This window comes from Rhinoderma darwinii, chromosome 3 (genome assembly GCF_050947455.1).
Source record: "Rhinoderma darwinii isolate aRhiDar2 chromosome 3, aRhiDar2.hap1, whole genome shotgun sequence".
NCBI lineage: Eukaryota > Metazoa > Chordata > Amphibia > Anura > Rhinodermatidae > Rhinoderma > Rhinoderma darwinii.
The window spans coordinates 217,312,094-217,334,516 of NC_134689.1; the positions used below are offsets into that span (position 1 = coordinate 217,312,094).

Consider the following 22,423-nt stretch of genomic DNA (forward strand, 5'->3'; position numbering starts at 1 on the left):
GTCAGAGGTCATGGCTTGAAAAAAATAATATTAGTAAGTGGGGGCTCGTTCTTCAAGTACTTGCTTATCGAAATAGAGTTTTTTTTAAGTAGTATTGATTGTAGTGTAATAATTGCTGGCAAGATGCAGGGCATACTGTTTGAAAACCAGTTAGGAAAAACTTAGTTTCTTTTGACTACACTATCTTTCCATTTACATTGTAATAGGAAAAAAAAACTGTAGCAAATAACATTCATAGTGACAGCACAATTCACTCTCTTCTTCGTCTGAGTTTCAATTGCAGTTTGCTTACAGTTCATACATGACAGTTATACTTCCCCTCACAAAATTGAAGTAGCACTAACTGGGAAATACAGTACTTGACCATTTTCAAATGTGCAGGCTTCTGGCCAGATGTCTGTAAGGCAAGATCACGACCTATGGTTCTGTGACATATTATGTGCTGACTTCCACAGCCGTCTACAGCTCGGAGACACTTAGCAGAACATGAGAAGTAAACCATGGCATTTAGCTCCTAGCAAGAGAAGGAACCTGAAGAGACTTTCAAGAATGTCAAGAGAATGCTTAACTATTGACCTGACACTTGTGTATGTCCTTGCTGATCAGAAATAGCAAATGGATTTTATTTGGAAAATAAGAGGCACAGTGGAAATTGATAACGTGAAATCTGATCAATTTAGTGCACATGAAAGAATAAAATCAGATTTAATGTGTGAGAACTTTTATCAGTTGATGGTTGTAAAATCATTTCGTTTTTGGAATCTCATTAAAATACTAAAGTTCGCCTACCTCTAATGATACAGTTATTGTCATTTTGTATGCACAGAATTTTTACACTGCCTAGAATAAATTTGTATGGCCTCTAGAATTGACATCCTTTGGACAGGAGACATCTCAATGCCATGATTAAAGTGGACATGTCAGGTCACAAAATGTCACATCAAATTACATTTGATTCTGAAAATAGAAGGTTTGTTCATGAACATATTGCTGACAACAGATAAGGACATATAAATTAGGCTCATACACAATCTCTAAATTCTTCATACTTAAAAGGCAAAGTGATGTATTATTGTTCATAAATGGTGCCATTTTAAAGAATGTATATAAAAAACTGAGATAAAGTTCACAAAAAGCTTAAAAAAGCAATGTTAGTTATATTAAAGCGTTATAATATAGACATTGAAAAAGTAAACGAACATTTTAGATATTTTCATACACGTAAGTCATCATTGCTCATTTTCGGATTGATTATCTAAATGAGGAATTTATGTAAGGGTGCACAGCTATTTCCTATCTGCGAAAGAACGTTAAGACTAAGTTTATTCTCCGATACATGTACAATTTTTCCATCGTTCAGATCGTCGCTTTAAAATCCAATTCAACATTGCAGGACAGCAGTGATTGCAATTCCCTGCTGTATACCTGCAAATCCATCCAGAGAAGGCCTCATGCACATGTTGTATTAGGGTGCAGTGACACTTGGCAGATTTTGTTGCAGAAAATCCTGTGACTGAAAATCAATTCTGTTCATCAGACTGGAACTTGGATAAATACATGTGAGTGTGCTGCAGACCAACCCCATTCAGATGAATGGAACTGATTTTCAGTTTCAAAAATTTCTGCAACAAAATCTGCCGCGTATGAATCCATCCTACAGCTCTGTATAACCTCACATTTGTACAGAGCCGTAATAGGCCACATCACGTTTGTTATGTACGTAAATGTGTTCATAGGGCTCCATTAGCCCGACATCCCGTGTTCTTTTGGCCTATGCGCGTATGGTATACGTCAGTATATTTTTATACGTCAGGTACTTTTCATGCCGTATCTGTCAAACGGATGCTATATTAGTCTATGGGTAAGGAATGCCTGTGACGGATTCTTAACAGTAGCATCCATCACCCATAGGCCATTATAGAATCTGGTTAACGGACACGTCATGAGAGTTCATGACGTATTCATTTAATGCATCCTATAATAGTTCATAGGTGACGGATGTTAGGCATCCCTCACAGCCTACGTTTAAATTTACCTGTGTTTTAACATATACGTCAAGAGCTTTTACCAGCATGTACATAAAATGTAGGCCAAAAACATGATGTAAATAGGGCTTAAGCTGAGTGATCATATTTAGTCTTCCTGAAGTTTGGTGTTTTATATATCACTGTCACAGGCCTATTTTATATAATCCTTCTATTAATCATTGCAAACTCTTGGATCCTTGGACAAAAACAGATATGTGCTGCTATGATCTTGCTCCCTACAGTGTCATTGAAACTTCACATATAAATGTAATGTTTGAAATATAGCACTGAAGCAAACAAATTGTTCTACACTATACACTGTACAGGTTATACTATCAGGGGGGTAACTAGGAAAGACTGGGCTCCATAGCAAACTTTTGACTGGGGCCCCCCTAGGTGCTACATGCAGCCCCCTTATAGATAGTGCCCCCTGTAGATTCTGCCATACAGCCCCCCTGTAGACAGTGCTATTTAGCCCCCCCTGTAGACAGTGTCACACCCCACTTGTAGATAGCCCCCACTTCCCCCTTGTAGATAGCGCCATACAGCTCTCCCTGTATATAATGTCACACAGCCCCCCTCACTTGTATATAGTTCCAAACAGCCCCCCTTAGTAGATAATGCCACACAGCCCCTCTTAGTAGATAGTACCACACATCCCCTTAGCATATAGTGCCACACAGCCCTTCCCTTGTATATAGTGCTACACAGCCCCCTGTAGATAGTGCCACACACAGACACCTGCAGATAGTGCCAGACACAGACCCCTGTAGATTGTGCCACACAGCCCTCCCCCTTGTAAATAGTGCCATGCAGCCCCCCTAGTAGATAGTGCCACACAGCCCCCCTAAGTAGTGCCACACAGCTCCCCCTTGTGTATAGGGACACACAGCCCCCCTTGTATATCGTGCCACCCTACTCCCCCTCTTGTATATAGTGCCCCCTGCAGCCCACCTAGTAGATAGTGCCACATAGCCCCCTTTGTATATAGTGCCACCCTGCTCCCCCTTGTATATAGTGCCACCCTGCTTCCACTTGTATGTAGTGCCACCCTGCTCCCCCCTTGTGTATAGTGCCACACAGCCCCCCTTGTATATAGTGCCAGCCTGCTCCCTCTTGTATATATAGTGCCACCCTGCTCCCCCTTGTATATAGTGCCACCCTGCTCCCCCCTTGTATATAGTACCACCCTGCTCCCCCGTGTTTATAGTGCCACCCTGCTCCCCCCTTTTATATAATTCCACTCTGCTTCCCCCTTGTATATAGTGCCACCCTGCTCCCCCCTTGTATAAAGTCTCACCCTGCTCCCCCCTTGTATATAGTGCCACTCTGTTCCCCCTTGTATATAGTGCCACACAGCCCCCCCCCCTCAAAAATCTATATTGTACTTACCTTGCCCCATTCCCGCGACGGACGGAGCGCTGCACAGGACACACAAATCAGCGTGATGCAGTGACGTCCTCATGCCAGCCTGCGCAGGGAGTCTTCCCAGCGCCTTATAGGCTGCAGGCCTAAAATGGCCTGCAGGGCTGATTCTAGCTTTTCTGCTGCCTGAGGCGAAAATTGAAATGGCGCCCCCAGTCTTTGATTAACATCCCCCTGGCAGTTCTATATCACTACCAGCATTCTCAAACTCTGGCGGATGCGCCGTTGCCTTGTACTCCCCTGTCATGCGCGGTGCAGCAATGAAGCTAGGCAGAGTACACCTCGCTGCACAGTGTGTGCCCAAGTAGTACAAGGCAATGCCCCATCTGAGAAAGTTGTATTAGCCAGGGGGATGTTAATCAAACATGAAAAGGTGGGTTTGGAGGCAGGACTATGTGACTCTTCAGGATAGCGCCATCTTCCCAGGACCCTTTAATGAGTAATTAGCATATAGCGTGCGCTGTTTTAAAAGTTGATTTTATAGATTTTGCTGCACCTTATTTAAAAACCTACATTTGGAAATACTGGAAAAAATTTAGAAAAATCCTCAGCACATCCACATTTAGAAAAGTAAAAAAGAGCTTTATTTTGGCATAAGGTTTTTTTTGGCAAAATGTGTTGAGGATTTTTCTACATTTTTCCCACTGTATTGGATTCTTTGCTTGCAGGCAAGCCCCCCCCCCCTTTCCGATTGCACTCCATTGAGGAACCACAGATCCCAGGAAGAAACATTGGATGAGCAAACCTGTGGCTTTTGCTGCAGTCTTTTTTCTCTTTTGCTCATTTGGGAATATTGTCAGGTCATGGTGGCAGTTCCCGGGGTTAAAACTACCAGACAGGTTCCCATTAACCCCACCCAACTCGCAGCCATTTTTCGGATTTTCACGTTCGTTTTTTTTCCCCCACCTTCCAAAGGCTGTTTTTTATTTTTCCATCAATATTGCCGTATGAGGGCTTGTTTTTTGCGGGACAAGTTGTAGATTTTCATGGCACCATTTATTGTACCATATAATGTAGTGTGAGACTGGGAAAAAAATATTTGTGGGGTGGAATAGACAAAAGACAGTGATTCCTCATCTTTTGGGTGGTTTTGTTTTTACGACGTTCACCGTGCAGTAAAAACAGCATGTTAACTTTATTTTGTGGGTCAATACGATTACAGCGATACCAAATTTAAATAGTTTTTTTATGTTTTACTACTTTTACAAGGAAAAACTGATTTGACTTTGTTTTGTCACCATATTCTGAGAGCCATAACTTTTTAAATTTTCCATTGATTTAGCGGTGTGAGGGCTTGTTGGTACCATTTTGGGGTACTAGAGACTTTTTTATCACTTTTCATTTCATTTTTTGTGGGAGATAAAGTGACCACAAAACAGCAATTCTGCAGTTTTTTATTTTTTACAGCGTTCACCATGCGGTCTAAATAATGATATATTGTAATAGTTCAGACTTTTACACACGCGTCGATACCAGTTATGTTAATTTTTTTATATTGTACTTAAGTGAAAATTGGAAAACAGGGGTTTTTTGAAAGTTAAATTTTTTTTATTTTTTTTATTAATTAAAAAAAGTCTATTTCACAGTTTTTTACTTGTCCTCCTAGGGGACTTGAACCAGCAAATGTTGGATCACTAACACGAAATACTGAAATACTAATGTATAATATATAGCTTGATTCTTACAGTCTCCAATGAAGCCCTGCCGGAGGCCCTGCCCAAGGCTGCCATGCCAACAAACGGCACCCCCCGATCTCGCCGTGGGGGGACCGCTGGAATGTTACAGGGGGTCACCCCTCTGCTTTTAGTGATTTAAATGGTGCGGTCGCTATTGACCGTGTGATTAAACGGGTTAAACTAGCGAGATAACGCTTGAGCGGAATCCTGCCTGCTACCCGGAAGTGTCGGCTGTAACACACAACCAACATTCTCGTCCTATGGAGCGGGCTCAGCCTGTGAGTCCGCTCAATACTCCCCCACCCTATATATATATATATATATATATATATATATATATATATATATATATATATATATGGCGGATGTTGGGAAGGGATTAATTAATTGAAAACAACTCCATCTGACCTGCAATTTTCTTATTAGAAATATATCCTGCATAATAACAGCATCAGAACCAAGCTCTGACATATACGGCTCCAGAACCAAGCTCATTACATATATACAGCACCAGAACCAAGATCAGTACATATATATAGCACCAGAACAAAGCTCAATACATATATACAGCTCCAGAACCAAGCTCATTACATATATACAACACCAGAACCAAGATCAGTACATATATACAGCACCAGAACCAAGCTCAGTACATATATACAACACCAGACCAGAGCTCCGTACATAAATTATAGCCCCAGAACAAAGCTCAGTACATAAATACAGTGCCAGAACAAATACAGCTCAATTTAGTGCATATCCTGCCATATAGGGTTGTACGGCATAAAACTACAGCTCTCAGCATGGCCCGAACAAGGTAAGGATATGCTGGGTGTTGCTGTTTCACAAAAAAAACCATATCATAATCAAACCACCCATCATCTTGCTGCAGATCATACAGCGACTACATTACTGATTAGAGGCAGAATAAACATTTACATTAAGTGACTCACCGGGGACGTCTCAGATTCTAGTTGTTTTTCTCTTTTCTTCTCCATCCGGTCCACACCTCTATGATGGCTTGTCCCGGCCACTGCCCATTTCTGCAGTTTTCCGCTCAGATGTCTTCACCTTCTCACTTTTAAAACATTTCTGCACCTATAAACGAAGATAAAATTCTCAACTCCCCCAAAATATAATTGCGCCATACACTGCACCTCTAATTATAATAGCACCATACACTGTCGCTGATTATAATAGCACCATACACTGTGTCCCCGATTATAATAGCACCATACACTGTGTCCTTGATTATAATAGCACCATACATTGTCCCTGATTATAAAAGCACCATACACTGTGTCCCTGATTATAATAGCACCATACACTGTGTATCTGATTATAATAGTACCATACACTGTGTCCCACACACACACAACATACCCCCTGTAGATAGTCCCCCCATCCCCTGTAGATGGTGCCCCCATAGCCCCCTGTAGATAGTGACCCCCATAGAGCCTCTGTAGATAGTGCCCCACATACAGCCCCCTATAATTGAGGAGATGGAAGTTCAGCTATATAAACAGATGGAGCGGGCTGCACAGGCGGGTACTGTAGTGATAATGGGAGATTTTAATTTCCGGGATATTAATTGGTGTCATGGTTCAGCTTCAACTGCAAAGGGGAGACATTTCCTCAACCTGTTGCAGGAAAATTTTATGGGCCAGTTTGTTCAAGACCTGACTAGAGATGAAGCTCTGTTGGATCTGGTCATTTCTAATAATGCAGATCTTGTTGGGAATGTCAATGTTCGTGAAAATCTTGGTAACAGTGATCATAATATAGTTACATTTTACCTATACTGTAAAAAACAAATGCAGGCTGGGAGGGCAAAAACATTTAATTTTAAGAAAGCCAATTTCCCCAGGATGAGGGCTGCAATTCAGGATATGGACTGGGAAGAACTAATGTCAAATAATGGAACAAATGATAAATGGGAGATTTTGAAATCTACTTTGAGTTATTATAGTGCAAAATTTATTCCTATAGGTAACAAGTATAAACGACTCAAATTAAACCCCACATGGCTTACACCTTCTGTGAAAGGTGCAATACATGACAAAAAAAGGGCATTTAAAAAATACAAATCTGAGGGTACAGCTGTAGCCTTTGTAAAATATAAAGAGCTTAATAAAATCTGTAAAAATGTAATAAAATTAGCAAAAATACAAAATGAAAGGCAGGTGGCCAAGGATAGTAAAACAAATCCCAAAAAATTCTTCAAGTATATAAATGCTAAGAAGCCAAGGTCTGAACATGTAGGACCCCTAGATAATGGTAATGGGGAGTTGATCACAGGGGATCAAGAGAAGGCAGAGTTACTAAATGGGTTCTTTAGCTCTGTATATACAACAGAAGAAAGAGCAGCTGATGTAGCCGGTGCCAGTGCTGTTAATATATCAGTTGATATACTGAATTGGATGAATGTAGATATGGTCCAAGCTAAATAAAATAAAATAAATGTGCACAAGGCCCCGGGACCAGATGGGTTACACCCTAGAATTCTTAAAGAGCTTAGTTCAGTTATTTCTGTCCCCCTTTTCATAATATTCAGAGAATCTCTAGTGACTGGTATAGTGCCAAGGGACTGGCGCAGCGCAAATGTGGTGCATATTTTCAAAAAGGGCTCTAGGTCTTCCCCGGGTAATTATAGACCAGTAAGCTTAACATCCATCGTCGGGAAAATGTTTGAGGGGCTATTGAGGGACTATATACAGGATTATGTGATAATAAATAGCATTATAAGTGACAGCCAGCACGGTTTTACTAAGGACAGAAGTTGTCAAACTAACCTAATCTGTTTTTATGAAGAGGTGAGCAGAAGTCTAGACAGAGGGGCCGCTGTGGATTTAGTGTTTTTGGACTTTGCAAAGGCATTTGACACTGTCCCCCATAGACACCTAATGGGTAAATTAAGGACTATAGGTTTAGAAAATACAGTTTGTAATTGGATTGAGAATTGGCTCAAGGACCGTATCCAGAGAGTTGTGGTCAATGATTCCTACTCTGAATGGTCCCCGGTAATAAGTGGTGTACCCCAGGGTTCAGTGCTGGGACCACTATTATTCAACTTATTTATTAATGATATAGAAGATGGGATTAATAGCACTATTTCTATTTTTGCAGATGACACCAAGCTATGTAATATAGTTCAGTCTATGGAAGATGTTCATGAATTGCAGGCAGATTTAAACAAACTAAGTGTTTGGGCGTCCACTTGGCAGATGAAGCTTAATGTAGATAAATGTAAAGTTATGCATCTGGGTACCAACAACCTGCATGCATCATATGTCCTAGGGGGAGCTACACTGGTGGATTCACTTGTTGAGAAGGATGTGGGTGTTCTTGTAAATCATAAACTCAATAACAGCATGCAGTATCAATCAGCTGCTTCAAAGGCCAGCAGGATATTGTCGTGTATTAAAAGAGGCATGGACTCACGGGACAGGGATGTAATATTGCCACTTTACAAAGCATTAGTGAGGCCTCATCTAGAATATGCAGTTCAGTTCTGGGCTCCAGTTCATAGAAAGGATGCCCTGGAGTTGGAAAAAATACAAAGAAGAGCAACGAAGCTAATTAGGGGCATGGAGAATTTAAGTTATGAGGAAAGATTGAAAGAATTAAACCTATTTAGCCTTGAAAAAAGACGACTAAGGGGGGACATGATTAACTTATATAAATATATTAATGGCACATACAAAAAATATGGTGAAATCCTGTTCCTTGTAAAACCCCCTCAAAAAACAAGGGGGCACTCCCTCCGTCTGGAGAAAAAAAGGTTCAAGCTGCAGAGGCGACAAGGCTTCTTTACCGTGAGAACTGTGAATCTATGGAATACCCTACCGCAGGAGCTGGTCACAGCAGGGACAGTAGATGGCCTTAAAAAAGGGTTAGATAATTTCCTAGAACAAAAAAATATTAGCTCCTATGTGTAGAAATTTTTCCTTCCCTTTTCCCGTCCCTTGGTTGAACTTGATGGACATGTGTCTTTTTTCAGCCGTACTAACTATGTAACTATGTAACTATGTATGTAACATAAGGACTCCAGAGCTGCAAGGCAATAGTGCTACCCACTGAGCCACCGTGCTGCCTTACATATAGCTTCCCCTATAGATAGGGCTCCACATATAGCCCACCTCTGTAGATAGTGCCTCACATATAGCTCCCTTGTATATAGTGTCCCACATATAGTCCACCCCTGTAGACAGTGCCCTACATATATCCCCCTGTAGATAATGACCCACAGGTAACCCTGCCTTGTATATAGTGTCCCACATATAGCCCACCCCTAAAGATAGTGCCCTACAAATAGCTCCCCCTATTGATTGTGCTCTACATATAGCCCAACCCTGTAGATAATGCCTCACATATAGCTCCCCCTGTATATGATGTATAAGGACCACATGTAGCCAACCCCTGTAGATAGTGCCCTACATATAGCTCCCCCTATAGATGGTGCTCCACATATAGCCCACCTCTGTAGATAGTGCCTCACATATAGCTCCCCTGTATATAGTGTCCCACATATAGCCCACCCCTGTAGACCATGTCCTACATATAGCCCCCCTGTAGATAGTGCCCCACAGGTACCCACCCCTGTATATCATGTCCTGCATATAGCCCACCCCTGTAGATAGTGACCTACAAATAGCTCCCCCGGTAGATAGTGCCTCACATATAGCTCCCCCTGTATACTGTATATAGTGTCCCACATGTAACCCACCCCTGTAGATAGTGCCCCACATATAGCTCCCACTGTAGATAGTGTTCCACATCCCCACATATAAACCCCCCTGTAGATAATGGCACTCACAGTTTTATTAGAAGAAAACAAAACTTTACGTACTCACATGATCCGTTCCCGCGCCATCTGGTGGCAATGCGGACCTGCTCACTTCTGAGCAGGTCTGCTGGGGCTGAACGAAAGAAGCGGTGCAATGATGTCATCATGCCGCTAGCGTCGTTGAAAGACGCTGATTGGTGGGGCAAGTCATTTTGCCCTGCCAATCAGTGTCATTGTAAGGCTCTGAATGGTCGGGCACGGAATGTGCCCCGCCATACAGCACTAATGCATGTAATTGTATCTGCGTGCTATAGACGCAGGTACAATTAGTGCAGAAGTGGGTGGCGGCAGCTGTTTCAGTGGCGCCGCCGCTCACTCAGAGAGCACAGAGCAGGCTGCCACCTGATGAGGGAAGCTCATCTCGCCTCATGGACGGTGAAAACCTGTGCAGCCTATAATATTCATTTGTATCTACAGGGCGCAGATGCAAGTGAATGTGGCTGTCGCTAGCCACCCGGACCGTAAATATTTGTGGCCTTGTAGTGGTATCGCTACCACTGTAGCAGCCATAACGGCTGCTAGTGGCACCACCGGGCATGAGGAGGCAGTGTTGGCAGGTGGCATGGGACCCCTCATGATGCGTGCCCTATAGCAGCTACTATGGCTTCTACCGCGGTAGTTTGTGTATGCTATATTTATCCAAAATAATTACTTTCCTATCAATGACCTAATTCTTATTGGATGGATTTATTAAAAACGATTATGAAGTTAATGTCCTATATTTGATTGACTAACAATTTTTTTTAAAATGCACATTTTAAAGATACTTAAGAATTTGGGTATTGGTGTTCATTTTCATTCAAAATACTGTAGTTATTAAAAAGTTTAGGACTTTCTTTCTTCTTGATTAACCTTACTACCATGCCTTTTCTTCCGTATTTCCCTTCCCTTTCCTCCTTCCTTAGCAGTACAATAACACTGATGTATAAGGACTGGCATGCCATCTCAGTGATACACTAGTCTAGGAATTAGATAAATTTATGTTGTTTTACCCAATACTGTGTACAGATGGGAAATATAGCCCGCATGACTGAATGAGAGAGCAATGAGTAAATTCGTGACACTTGTCCATCTGAAAGGCCATGCCCACTTTTCACCAACATAGATGAAAAGTTATGTAATCATTGATACACGACCCCCCAATGTAGGGAATATTTTTAGTGTTTAGTACAATTCCAATTGTGATAACTACTTTTCAATTGATGCGTAGCAGAATGCTATCTAAAACATCAGCAAATTGCATACTAATGATATATTTCTCCTGTACATGTTTATGCTTGTGTGTATATGTAATAAATATGTTCTCTTTTTACACTCTTTTCTTTTTTCCACAGCTCCATTTATTCCACCCACTGCAGACAGTTTTGTGAAGTTTGATGCATATGGAGATGGTCTTGGTTTATATAATGTCTTCAATTTTCAGTATAATAATGGAAAATACTCATATCTAAAAATAGGTCAGTGGGCAGAGACCTTATCCCTTGATGTAGATGTCATACAGTGGTCAAAGAGTATGGTGCCAACATCACAGTGCAGTGATCCATGTGCACAAAATGAAATGAAGAATATGCAACCTGGAGATGTTTGTTGTTGGATCTGTATCCCATGTGAAACATATCAATATCTTGCAGATGAATTCACATGTGTTGATTGTGGACCAGGACGTTGGCCCTCTTCAGACCTAACCGGCTGCTTTGACTTGCCAGAAGACTACATTGAATGGGAAGACGCATGGGCCATAGGCCCAGTAACAATTGCATGTCTTGGTTTTTTTTGTACATTTCTGGTTGGTGGAGTTTTTGTCAAGCACAATAGCACACCTTTGGTTAAGGCATCTGGACGTGAACTCTGTTATATCCTCTTGATTGGAGTTTTTTTGTGTTACTGTATGACATTTTTCTTCATAGCCAAACCTTCCCCAGTCATATGTACTCTACGACGTTTGGGGCTGGGGACTTCTTTTGTAGTTTGCTACTCAGCTCTTCTAACAAAGACAAATAGAATCGCCCGGATCTTCAGTGGTGTGAAAGAAGGTGCTCAAAGACCTAAATTCATCAGCCCCAAATCTCAAGTCATAATTTGCCTAAGCCTCATCTCTGTTCAAATTGTAATAGTATCCGTATGGCTCGTGTTGGAATATCCAGGAACCAGGCGGTATACCCTTCCAGAAAAAAGGGAAACTGTCATATTAAAATGCAATGTGAAAGATTCAAGTATGCTAATATCCTTAACATATGATGTGGTTCTAGTGATACTATGTACTGTATATGCCTTTAAAACAAGGAAGTGCCCAGAAAACTTCAACGAAGCCAAGTTTATTGGATTTACAATGTACACAACATGTATTATCTGGCTCGCATTTCTTCCAATATTTTATGTGACGTCCAGTGACTACAGGGTAAGTTTTATATGTATATAAAATTGTTATAGAAAGTTAACACAAAATAGCTATCCATAACTTGTCACGTATATAAATGCAAGAAAGTTTTAGCAGGTTTGTGTTTGTTTTCATGCATAAGTAATCAATCCCTTTACTTACAGATTGGTCCTCCCTTACTTTCTCTATAAATCCTACATAACCTGAGATGTATGATGCAAGATGTTAAACAAACAAGAAAGAAAAAACATATATCTTAAACGGATGCCAACCGTCAGTCATCCCTCGACCATGTTTAAAAAAAACATATACCTCAGACGGATGCCAACCGTCAGTCATCCCTCGCCCATGTTTAAAAAAAACATATACCTCAGACGGATGCCAACCGTCAGTCATCCGTCGCCCATGTTTGAAAAAAACTTAAGTTACAGCCACCCAGTAAAAAATTGTATATGTTGAATGTTTTCATTTTTTTAACATGGCAGTTTATGGGTTATATGACATTATACATATACGTTTAATGTATATATATTTTTTACAGGATGGCTGTGATGGATGCCAACCATCTCCAATAGTCTCCCATGTTAAAAAGCATATACATTCAAATGCATAAATTTTTTTACAGAATGGCATGAGATTGTATTGAATTTGTATCATGACAAATTTTATAACTTAACACAGTTTAACTCCTTAACGCCGAAGGACGGATATATCCGTCCTCAGCAGCTGCTAGTTCGCGCAGGAGGATGGATATATCCGTCCTGTGATGGCGCGGGTACTGCCACTGTACCCACGTGATCAGTGGCAGGAGCACGGCTGTTATACACAGCCTGGCTCCTGCTGCAACTGCCGGAATCAAAGCGCGCTCCGATTCCGGCAGTTTAACCCATTAAATGCCGCTGTCAATAGTGACAGCGGCATCTAATGTGTTTGACAGGGGGAGGGAGCTCCCTTTGTCACCCGATCGCGCGCCCCCGCAAACAAATTGCGGGTCGCCGTCGGGTTTCCATGACAGCCAGGGGTCTAACAAAGACCCCCCAGGTCTGTCTTCAGCAAATGCCTGTTAGGCGATGCCGGAGGCATTACCTAATAGATTGCCTGTCAGTTTTACACTGACAGGCAATAATGCTTTGGTATACGAAGTATACCAAAGCATTATATATGCGATCGGCACATCGTATAGTGAAGTCCCCTGGTGGGACTTTAAAAAAAAATGTCGATCAGTTAAATAAAGTTTGTTAAAAAAATAAAAATAAAATTACAGTCAAAATCAAATAAAACACATCTGTATATAAACATTGTCAACATCGCAAACATAATTTCAAAGGGGGATTCCACATTTAACAAATAATGCGTAATCATTAAAAAAAAGTTCTGCAATTCTTAAATCACGTTGGGTACTAATTCCTCATGGTTTTTAAGAACTATACTTGCTGTCAGTGAATAGAAACCTTTATTGTTTACTTCCAGAAGAAACAAAAAAGCAAGTCACCACGTAATGGTAAGAGCAGAGTTCACAGCAGCACAGAGTATTTCAGGAGATGAGCGTGCGGATCTTGTGCGGGGTGGTGACTTGCCAATCATGTGAAGGTGTTATTGAGGACAGGAGTGGAGGAGAGGTAACAGACTGAGAGCTACGTAATGGTAAGAGCAGAGTTCACAGCAGCACAGAGTATTTCAGGAGAGGAGCGTGCAGATTCTGTGCTGCTGTGAACTCTGCTCTAACCATTACGTAGCTCTCAGTCTGTTACCGCTCCTCCACTCCTGTCCTCAATAACACCTTCACATGATTGGCAAGTCACCACCCCGCACAAGATTCGCACGCTCATCTCCTGAAATACTCTGTGCTGCTGTGAACTCTGCTCTTACCATTACGTGGTGACTTGCCAATCATGTGAAGGTGTTATTGAGGACAGGAGTGGAGGAGAGGTAACAGACTGAGAGCTACGTAATGGTAAGAGCAGAGTTCACAGCAGCACTGAATCTGCACGCTCATCTCCTGAAATACTCTGTGCTGCCTTAAACTCTGTGGACAGGTCAGGATCCTGTTTCTTTTAAATGCTGCACTGTAGCGCAGCCTTATATAGTGGATCGAGCGGGTTCCCCAGCAGCATTTAAAAGAAACAGGATCCTGACCTGTCCACAGAGTTTAAGGCAGCACAGAGTATTTCAGGAGATGAGCACGGCCGGCCACGGGCAGCCGGTCGTTTTTCCGAGCCGTGCTCCCATTATAAAGTATAGGAGCACGGCCCGTAAAATAAAAAAATAGAACATGTTCTATCTTTTTAACGGCATGGGCACCTTCCCGTGAGAAAATGGGAAGGTATCCGTGGCTAACAGAAGTCTATGGGCCCGCTATTAATAACGGGTGTTTTTACGGTCGTGTGCATGAGGCCCCGTAATGACGGGTGCCTACGTGTGTGCACCCGTCATTACGGCAGCGTTGCTAGGCGACGTCAGTAAATAGTCACTGTCCAGGGTGCTGAAAGAGTTAACTGATCGGCAGTAACTGTTTCAGCACCCTGGACAGTGAATTCCGATCAGAATATAGAGTAACCTGTAAAAAAAAAAAAGACGTTCATACTTACCGAGGACTTTCTGCTTCCTCCAGTCCGGTCTCCTGGCCGTTGCCTTGGTGACGCGTCCCTCTCGACATCCGGCCCGACATTCCTGGATGACGTTACAGCCCATGTGACCGCTGCAGCCAATCACAGGCTGCAGAGGCCTCTGCAGCCAATCACAGGCTGCAGAGGCCTCTGCAGCCAATCACAGGCTGTCGCATCAGAAAAGAAGGTCGGACTGGAGGAAGAAGAGGGACTCGTCACCAAGACAACGACCGGGTACGTATGAAATGCTTTTTATTTTATTTTTAATCAGCAGCCTCTTTTCTCTATCAGTGATTGATAGAGACAAGTGGCTGCCGATTTGTATAATATTTTTGACCGGGTTTGGTCAAAACGGGTTCGGCCGAACCCGGTGAAGTTCGGATTCGCTGCGAACCGAACTTTTCCTGATGTTCAGACCGAAACCGGGTTCGGTTGTCCCGGTTCGCTCATCTCTAATTATGATATATTATACTATTGCTTCTTTTTATATATTATTCTTCACAGGGCTTAGAAATATGTTGGGCCCCATTTTAATATAGACTTTTCTACATGATAAAAATGATGATGGTTTGAACTTCCAATATGACTCAAGTGATAGATAATGTTACTGGATAAATCCTTGTTTTTCATAGTCCATCCATACTTAGATTATATTCACGCGCAACACATTCGCTGCAGAAATATCTGCGACTGAAATGTCCTTTCATGTGACATGTGAATGGGGATGTTTCAGCAGCACTTGCATGGATTTATACAAGCTCTATTCAGGTGAATGGGACAGTCGCAGAAATAACTGCTACGTGTGAATTTACCCTTAATGTGCCAACCAGACTGTTTCTCCAATATAAACAGTGTACAGAAATACGTATAAGAGCTTCGTAGAAACATAATGACTGAATTATTTTATTCTATTTCAGGTCCAAACAACGACCATGTGTATTTCCGTAAGTCTAAGCGGTTTTGTAGTCTTGGGATGCTTATTTGCACCAAAAGTTCACATCATTCTATTTCAACCACAGAAAAATGTTGTAACGCACAGACTGCATTTAAATAGATTCAGTGTCAGCGGCACTGCAACCACGTATTCCCAGTGTAAGTATATGACATTGATGGTCATTAGCTGTAAGATGTATATGGATCTTTGTCTAATAAATGACTTGTATATGTTAACATGATAGTATTATTTTACTGAGAAAATAAATGTAAACTTCTAGATATAACTTTGTCGTTTTAGTACAGTTGGGCAATATACTGTAACATAACAATACATTCACAGTGTTATATAGAGTCATGTGTATTAATTCATCAATATATATTTAAAGTGTTGATTTATTGTCATATGAAAATACATAGATTTCTTAAAGAGTATCTGCACTTTCAGCAAACATGTGATATGTCTCTATGACATATTAAAACATTGCAGAAAGTGCAGATACTCTTTAAAGTGCAGGAAGTGCTGACAATTATCAGTTAAAATAAGTGATATTCACCCTACAGGGAACCACAGATGTATATTCAATCCAAATGGACCAAAATAACATACACGTGGTAGTTAGCATTATCAAGGCGGTACTGCACATGATCAAACCTTCCTATCTCACTGGTTGTTTTAGGGAACCATGGGACCTGTCTGGCTTTACCTGCGCATGCAGTCATTACATGAATATATTGTTACATCACTTGTGTATATTGCAGAACTATTTACATTATTAATTTAATGTACCTGATGGATATTTATATGTATAAGAATGTTGCATTGAGGGTGATGGGTAAATAATCTCAGTATTTTACTTCACTGATTGGAGTGATTCCTCTTTTCTTTTAGGCCTCATTCACACGACTACATTGGTTTTGCGGTCCACAAAACCACAGTTCTGTTGCAGTCCATCGGACTACAAAAAACCTTTGTTGTGCATCTGTGTGTCATCAGGACTCACGGATCCACAAGACTTCACCAGTATTGGTGAATCCGCAAATCCGGATCATAAAATGACTTGTCCTGAGTTTTTGCGGTCTCGATTTGCGGTCCCCACATGGATCCGTGTAAACCATGGTCGTGTGCATGGGGACATATAAATTAATGAGTTCACAATTTATCTGCAAAAATTGGTAACTATATGCAGTGGATTCTCTATTGGGCAAGATACTGACACAATGATGAGACCCACCCACAGTGGGTTCCCAACGATGTTCAATATAGAAAGCCACAAGAGCAAATCAGTTTTGTAGGCTATTTTACATCACTGGGTTCTTTCCTGGACATATGACAAAAAGAAAAAATATATATTTTCCTCATATCACTTCATTTGGGAAGTAGTAAGGGTTTTCTAGGATTTAACAGTGACGTCCTATCCTTAGAATCGGCTGAGCTGCATTAAATAATACACACCCAACCGTATTTACATGAATGGTGCTGTGCAGGATACTGCTGAACGGCCCAAGACCAATGAGTAACCTATGTGAAGGATAAGCCATCAAAACTTCTGTAACAAAACTGTTCTCTATTTCACATGGCTGTATATTTAGTTTCATACATCAATGCAAAAAATGTCACCCTTTCTCATTGTCCAAGTAACATCACCCTTTCCCATGGTCTAAATAATTTGTTTATGTTATTTTATGCATAATCAAGCAAAGTATGAAGTTCGGGATCAAACACTTAAAGGGGGTTTCTCATAAAAACATTTACCACCTATCCACAGGATAGGTGATAAATGTCTGATCGGTGGCGGTCACTAAGGGGTCCCAAAAATGGGGTTCCTGGAGTGCCCTATGTGAATGGAGCAGGACTGCACATGATCGACCACTACTCCATTCACTTTCTGTCATGTTGCTGATCGCTGAATTCAGCGACCAAATCAGGCCCATAGAAAGTGAATGGAGCAGTGGCCGAGAATGCACAGTCCCGCTCCATTCACATAGGTCACTCTGGGACCTCCGAAAGAAAATGTGGAATCCTACTAACATTCTAAATATATGTACTATGCTAAGGAACTAAATCTATGATATAAACAGTATGCCTACACTATTTATAGTATGTCTAGTACATTATGTACGTGTTATGCTGAACATACTTTTACATCCATTCCTAATCTTCGTTGCCATAGTGCAGATGCTGCACTAAGTGTGCTGTCAATACCTGTTTTTATTTTAGCTATCCTTTCAGTGTTTTCTTAGAAATCTTTATTAGGACTTTTAAAACTACCAGTATTGGAAATTTGCAATCGATGGAAAACACTGAGTTGAAGGAACAATAAAACCATTACGTAGCAAACACTATCTGTTAGCTAATGAAAAATATCCCACACGCTATTGTTTTATACAATACCGTGGACTCATGAAGTCTGTAAAGCATGTCACTATGGCTCACGCTAATTAAGGGTATTTGAAAACTGCATGTTAATTTGCTTTTCTTGTTAATCTGACTCTTAAATTAAATAGAAAATAGCAATTGAAAGACAGTCAATATTTTAAATGCATTGTCTCGTGTTACCAAACGTTTCACCAGCTAACAGTCAAATACAATCAATTAAAAAAGGGTGAAAACCTAATAAAACGTAATGTTTAGTTCATAAGTGCATATAAAAAAAAGACCAAAATCAATGATATTTCAAACTGATATATACGCAGATATTTCCAGACGTGTTAGGAGCCAGTCATCCCCTCATTAAAGGCAATAGAAACAATGTAACTTTCAGCATATAATCGCATAAAATAAATTGGACAGTTTTAGCCATGAATGCAGATCGCCCAATTGATGAAAATAGTACGATGTTCCTTGTGATGCAGTGGGAAGGGGATGTCAATTATCCCTACTATGCCCTATTTGGATCTAATATCATTTGACTGCCTATACATTCAGGGTGACCTCCCCAATGGGAGCGACCCCATCAGGAACTTATTTTCTTAAAGAAAAAGCCCATACATTTCCTTTGTTCTGACGCGTTTGTTACATTTTTTAACTATTTCTGAAACAAAAAAAAGAAACATTGCACTAAGAACCCATGAACATTACAGATACTAATGCAAGGGTCTTCAAATGAAGAAGTCAAAAGTCATCTGCTCATTAAGACCATGGGGAGCAACTGGTTTTAATTTAAAGATCCAAAATATTTCTCTTTGTAGCCCTTTTTATCCCAATTGCCCATCCTTCCTGATGGCCTAACCAGTTTCAACCCCTTAAACCTGACACAGCCTGAATCACCATTGTGTAGGCTGTTAAAACATCTAAAACATGCTTCCCTATTGAGCGGAACTCCTGAATTGTTTCAGTAATATATTTAATGCACACAAACACAGGTAGTAAATTACACCATGGGACCAGCAAATGATAAAGTCTTGTATATCAAAAGTTTCCACTGTAATCATACTGCTTTTGCCTGTTTGTACATATTTACAGGCAATATAAGTACTATAGTGGAAGTGGAAGTGTCAGTTAATCTTTCATTGCAGCCAAGTTCCTTTCCTCTGTGGGGGCACAAAGTGACTGAACAAATCTGTCCCTTAGACTTCTCCCTGTCTGCATGTCTCCTGTGGGCCTGTATCAATTATGTCTACAATGTCTGGGTCTATAATTGAAATATTCCAGTGCTACAATATGACCTCCCTAAGCGATTTGGATCAAATGTGCAATGTACCTATCAGCTGATTCTGATTGTCCTCCCTCCTCTGTTGAGGATTCAGAAGCTGGGTATGTTCACAATTAAGTGCCTGTTGGTAAGCCCTTATCAGTATTCTGTCTGGATAACCAGGCTCTAGGAAGTATTGTCGTAAATATCTCGTTTGTTGTATAAAGTCATTCTTATTTGAGCAGTTCCTCCTAAATCTAAAGTACTTGCCTTGTTGAGGTCGGTTTACAATAAATGTTATTGTCTAGATTACCATTTGATATTTTCTTTATACTAACGTCAAGAAATGGTAAATAATCCTGATGATTTTCAAAATTAAATTTGAGGCCAATTAGGTTAACATTGAGTTGGCCCACAAATCGCCCAAAGGACTCCTTAGTACCCATCCAAGTGACAAAAACGTCATCTATGTACAGTGCCCAAAGCACAATGGGAGAAGTCTGTAATACTGTGAACCGCTGCTACAAGTGTGTTGGCATTTTACAGTATGGAGCAGTGAAAGGAATGAAGGGGAAGCGGCGCTTACACAAATGTTGCGGCCCCTTCAAACAGTTGATTGGAGAGGTTGACAGGTGTTAGACCATCACCGATCAGATATTGATGGACTATACTGAGCATAGGCTATCAATTTTCTCAGGATAACCTCTTTAACCGTGTAGGGTTCTGGACCCGCCAGCTCTACATTTTTTTCTATAGTAAACTAGTGGGCTAGTGGATGTTGAATTCGAGTTCATCCTGCACAACACCTATATACTTCCTTTGCAATTACACAACATTTCACCCAAAAGTTTCTTACTTCCTTTCTTTACGCATGTCAAATATTCTGTCAGCACACAACACAGCGAGCCATCTTAGTTTCATGTCAAATCATTAACTTCTGCCACGTGGAGCACTGGACTCTCTTTTGCAGTCTGTGCCTTCAGATCTACACATTTATTACTGGGCCCAAACTAGCTCTATTTTAATTATTTTTAAAAAAAAATCATGAGGACTTACAATTTAATTAACCCATGACCTTAACCCATCGTAGCATTCAGTATGAAATAATTAATTGATGTTTTAGAATCTTTTTACTGATCCTAAGATATGTTAGTTTTTTCAAGCATAAATGTTGGAAGATAGTTTGCTTTTTAGAGATCATATTCAGTCCAACTTATAATGACTTAATATTACTATGTCTGTATCGTCTTACTACATACATGCTTTTTATTTATCTTTGGTGCTTTTCTTTTTCAGCTTCAGCCTGTGCACATTACACACCAACCATTTGTAATGGAGGAGAAGTTCTAGACTCCACCACCTCATCCTTATAATCGTGATTTACATTTCTGTCCTAAAGGTTTATAGACTGTTAGAAAATATGCACCTGTTGTGCAGTCCTGTCTTCTCTTTTTTTTTTTTTTTTTTTTTTTTTTTAGACATGAAATATTTTTGAGGACTGTCTACAATGATGTTCTAGAGCTTTTTAGATTGTGTCAATGACCAATGTAAGCCACCGTTTTAGAGACCATGTAAATAATGTGCATTATCTACACAACTTGCTGTGTTCACTAAGTAATTATGGCTTCAGCCATTTATTATATGGGTTACTTACTTTCCTATGACATTTTGTAAGCTAGGTTATTGTTGTAACCAATTTTAGAATGCATTTAAGCTACGTATAGTTACATGACATGTAACTGGTTGTTTTTGCACACCTGAAACAGTATTAATGTAAAGAAGCCAGTAATAAAACCTTTGTAGAGGTTTATAGCATGTATTTCTTGGTACTTATATACTGTTGTGTTGCGCTGACTTGAAGGCTTCTGGGAATATAATAAAGAAAAAATGAATGTATGGCTTCTAACGTATCCTGCAAATGAGCGAGCCACACATGGCAATAAAATTAACTAAGATAAGGTAAATAAAGAAATAAATATTAAGTTTACTTAGTGCTCTATATATTGTATATTCCACATTTGGTGCACTTTTTCGGAGAATACACTGGAACCAATATATGTTATCAATACTGTACATTGGAATGAAAAGGTTCTATTGTTTTCAACGCTAGCTCAAGGAGCTATCAGATATTGTATTAATAATCTTTTAGAATATCACTTAATTTGAACATGATACATAACACATGTAAATTAAAGTAAACTAATTTTGACACCAGTTTATAACAGAAGATTATAACCCGGAATGGTGCCTGGTTCATATGTAGGCCATAAAGGACATTAGTGGTTTAATTGAGGACAACTCCACTATCAAAGAAAAAACATGTTTGTTATTCATTGTTTGCGTAGTTGTAGGCATGGTACCGTATTTTTCGGACTATAAGACGCACCTGACTATAAGATGCACACAGGTTTCAGACGACAGAAAATAGGAACAAAAAAGTCATATTTTACTTCTTTTACATAGAAAAAACTATTGGTTAAAAAAATAATTTGTTCAGTTTCACCACATTCTGACAGCCATAGTTTATATTTTTTCATCATTTGAGCGGTGTAAGGACTTATTTTTTTGCGGGACGAGCTGTAGTTTTTATTAGCACCATTTTTTTGGTACATACGATTTTTTTTTATCAGTTTTTATTTAATTATTTTTAGCGCTATGGTGACCAAAACACAACATTTCTGGGGTTTAAATTTTATTTTTTTACGCCGTTCACTGTGTGAGTCAAATAATGCTATATTGTAATAGTTTTTGGACTTTTACGGACGCAGCGATACCAATTTTTTTATAATTTTTTTACTTTTACATTGTGCTTGGGGAAAAAGGGGAAAAGGGTTGTTTTTTTTTAACTTTTAAAACATTTTTACATTCCTGAAAATGTATCTAACTTTTTTTTTTTTA

At 40.1% G+C, this 22,423-nt stretch overlaps 1 protein-coding gene across 1 annotated transcript in view; it reads left to right on the forward strand.

Annotated features, from left to right (window-relative positions):
• GRM3 (glutamate metabotropic receptor 3) overlaps positions 1-21,512 on the forward strand; it is a 345,628-nt gene extending 324,116 nt beyond the window's left edge. Inside the window, exons 4-6 of the mRNA XM_075857369.1 lie at positions 11,309-12,372; positions 15,875-16,049; positions 20,822-21,512. Coding sequence (XP_075713484.1) covers positions 11,309-12,372; positions 15,875-16,049; positions 20,822-20,898 — 1,316 coding nt within the window. The 3' untranslated portion in view covers positions 20,899-21,512. The remainder of the gene's footprint in view (positions 1-11,308; positions 12,373-15,874; positions 16,050-20,821) is intronic.
• The last annotated feature ends 911 nt before the right edge of the window (positions 21,513-22,423 follow it).